The sequence below is a fragment of the Selaginella moellendorffii genome, unplaced genomic scaffold, assembly GCF_000143415.4.
Source record: "Selaginella moellendorffii unplaced genomic scaffold, v1.0 SELMOscaffold_93, whole genome shotgun sequence".
Classification (NCBI taxonomy): Eukaryota; Viridiplantae; Streptophyta; class Lycopodiopsida; order Selaginellales; family Selaginellaceae; genus Selaginella; species Selaginella moellendorffii.
Window position 1 is genome coordinate 677,220 of NW_003314354.1, and position 2,382 is coordinate 679,601.

The 2,382-nt window shown below is 41.8% G+C and overlaps 1 protein-coding gene across 1 annotated transcript; it reads left to right on the forward strand.

Moving 5' to 3' along the window:
• The first annotated feature begins 239 nt into the window (after positions 1–239).
• LOC9629476 (fucosyltransferase 6) lies at positions 240–1,763 on the forward strand. Its single transcript, XM_002989026.2, has one exon. It carries the CDS (start codon positions 240–242, stop codon positions 1,761–1,763), a length of 1,524 nt encoding a protein of 507 aa, XP_002989072.2.
• Positions 1,764–2,382: the final 619 nt, after the last annotated feature.

The window sequence follows — 2,382 nt, forward strand, 5'->3', positions numbered from 1 at the left end:
TGTCCTCGTTTTCTTCCCTCTTCTACCATGTTTTCATTAAGTCAAGCGTGTTTCACTAATAAACCTCCTGTAAACGATGGAAACCCACACTACTGTTACATATTGAATGTTTGCAGCAAAGAGCAACTTTTCAGGTAGCAATTCTTTTACCGCAGTTGGCGGTTCAATTAGCGGAGCTCGATCCTTGCTAATATCAGCCACCCTTCGCTTAAAAGCAGTTAGAGCAGTTCACTAGCGACATGGATGCCATGCCGTTCGTCAAAATCTTTCTGAATTTGAAGCTTTTAAAGGTTGTTCTTGTGGTCTTATTGTTCACATCCCTGCTGGTCCCCACCTTGGTTATTCGAAATCTTTCCTTTGCCCATAAGAGCAGCAAAGACTGTCTACGCTTGGGCAAGAGAGCACAATTCGTCATCAATCCTCCAATCTCAAATTCCCCTAACGCAAGAACTTGCTTGAGCAGGGAATTCCAGCAAAATTTATGGAAGGAAGTACATACCATTCCAGCTCCACTATCCAAAGCATTGAGAGAGTATGAGAAGATGCACGAGAGATGTTATCTGGGACGAAACTTAACGCAAGCTATTTTGCATCCAGATCCCCGCGATCACTGCAGATATCTCGTTCATGCGGAAGCTGATGGCCTTGGGAACCGTCTCCTAACGTTAGCCACGGCGTTCATGTACTCGCTGCTCACAAACCGGGTTTTCCTTGTCGATAGAAGAGGCCATCTGTCTAAGCTTCTCTGTGAGCCATTTAATCACTCGTGGCTTTTACCAGAGGATTTCCCGTATCATCTTATTGATAAAGCGCCAAAGCTGGGAACCATAAACAACTCAGAGCTTGGTAATATTGTCCGCCTTTTCCTGGTGAACGCGGAGACAGGAGACCAGCGATTCTTTTGTCCTGAAACAAGATCCGATCTTGAGGATGTACCATGGATAATATGGGCCAGCAACTTGTACTACGTACCTCGGCTTTTTACGTTTCCCGAGTTCTGGATGCGACTCACCATCTGGTTCCCAGACGTCTCCTTAACTTTCACACAACTAAGTAAATATTTGTTGTTACCCCAGAACCATGTTTGGCACAAGATTACTCGTCTACGTTCGTCATACTTATCTACACCTGGAAAGCAGCTTGGTATGCAGGTGCGGTTGCATCACAGAGGCGATCCAGCAGTTTTTCATCGTCCTTCACTCGAACGAATCTTGCAATGCCTTACCGAGAACAAACTATTGTCATCAGTTGTCAATGCAGACTTCGCCAAGAATAATTCCATTAGATATGAAGAGCCAAAGAAACCGATCAAAGTAATGGTTACTTCCTTGCAAGTCAAGTACTATGAAGAGTTGAAAAACAATTTTATGAACTATCCTACTGCAGATGGAAGGCTAATAGAGGTGCACACCTTCTCTAGTGACGGAGTTCAAACCGACAGCTTAGAACAAGCTGTCAATGCCATGGTAGAAATTTGGCTTCTAAGTACGAGTGACGTGTTCGTTAGCAGTAGCTGCTCCACATTCGGATACGTGGCTCAAGCGCTGGCTGGATTGCGTCCTTACATTCTTAACATTCAAGGCGATGACCTTGAAAACTGCGAGCTAACAGCATGCTCTGTTGGACAATCATCCGATCCCTGCAATCACTATCCTTTTTTCAGAGACTGTGAGGACTTGGAAAAGACGAAAGCTCATTTTGAATGGGAAAAGATACACATCAAAGGCTGTCAAGACGAATGGGAAGGCATTCAGCTGGCATGAAAGATGTGGCCATAAAATATGAAACTGCCGAGGAGTTGTCTCTTGGCTCAAAGTTAGCGGCAGGTTCACCTGTATAATGATAGGTTAAAGTTTATGACATATCCTCCAGTTTTAATATGTTATATGATGATGATAAACATATTATCTTGCACACTCAAGAAAGGATTATCAAATACATATCATTCAAATAAAATATAGTTACAATCCTAAAGGCGAATTATTGAAAATGTTTGTGATGAAGCATTTTTTATAAATACTCTTAACACAAATGTAAAGAAAATATTATGCACGTGGTTTTGTAGCATCATGGTATACATTTATAGATTTATTTTTTGCGAGTAGCATGCAATTAATCATAGCAGCGTGTAATCCTAGTAGCGCTAACCTCTTAAAAAACACCCAGGAAAAACGTGCTAGTCTGTAAGCATTAAGCTTATGTAGCCCCTTTTCTGCATATCACCTAGTTTTTTCATTTCCGAAGTTATTTAACTTATTATCTTGGAGGTGGTAAGTAAAGTAAGTGTTTGGTGTAAGTGTTGTGTGTGTGTGTGTGTGTGTGTGTGTGTGTTTCTCGAATTCAAGGCTTTTCATTCCTCTAATGAGGCTGTAACCTTTATGA

Excerpts from the sequence above, each read along its gene's own strand:
- LOC9629476 (XM_002989026.2), top strand. The coding sequence starts at position 240 with ATGGATGCCATGCCGTTCGTCAAAATCTTTCTGAATTTGAAGCTTTTA.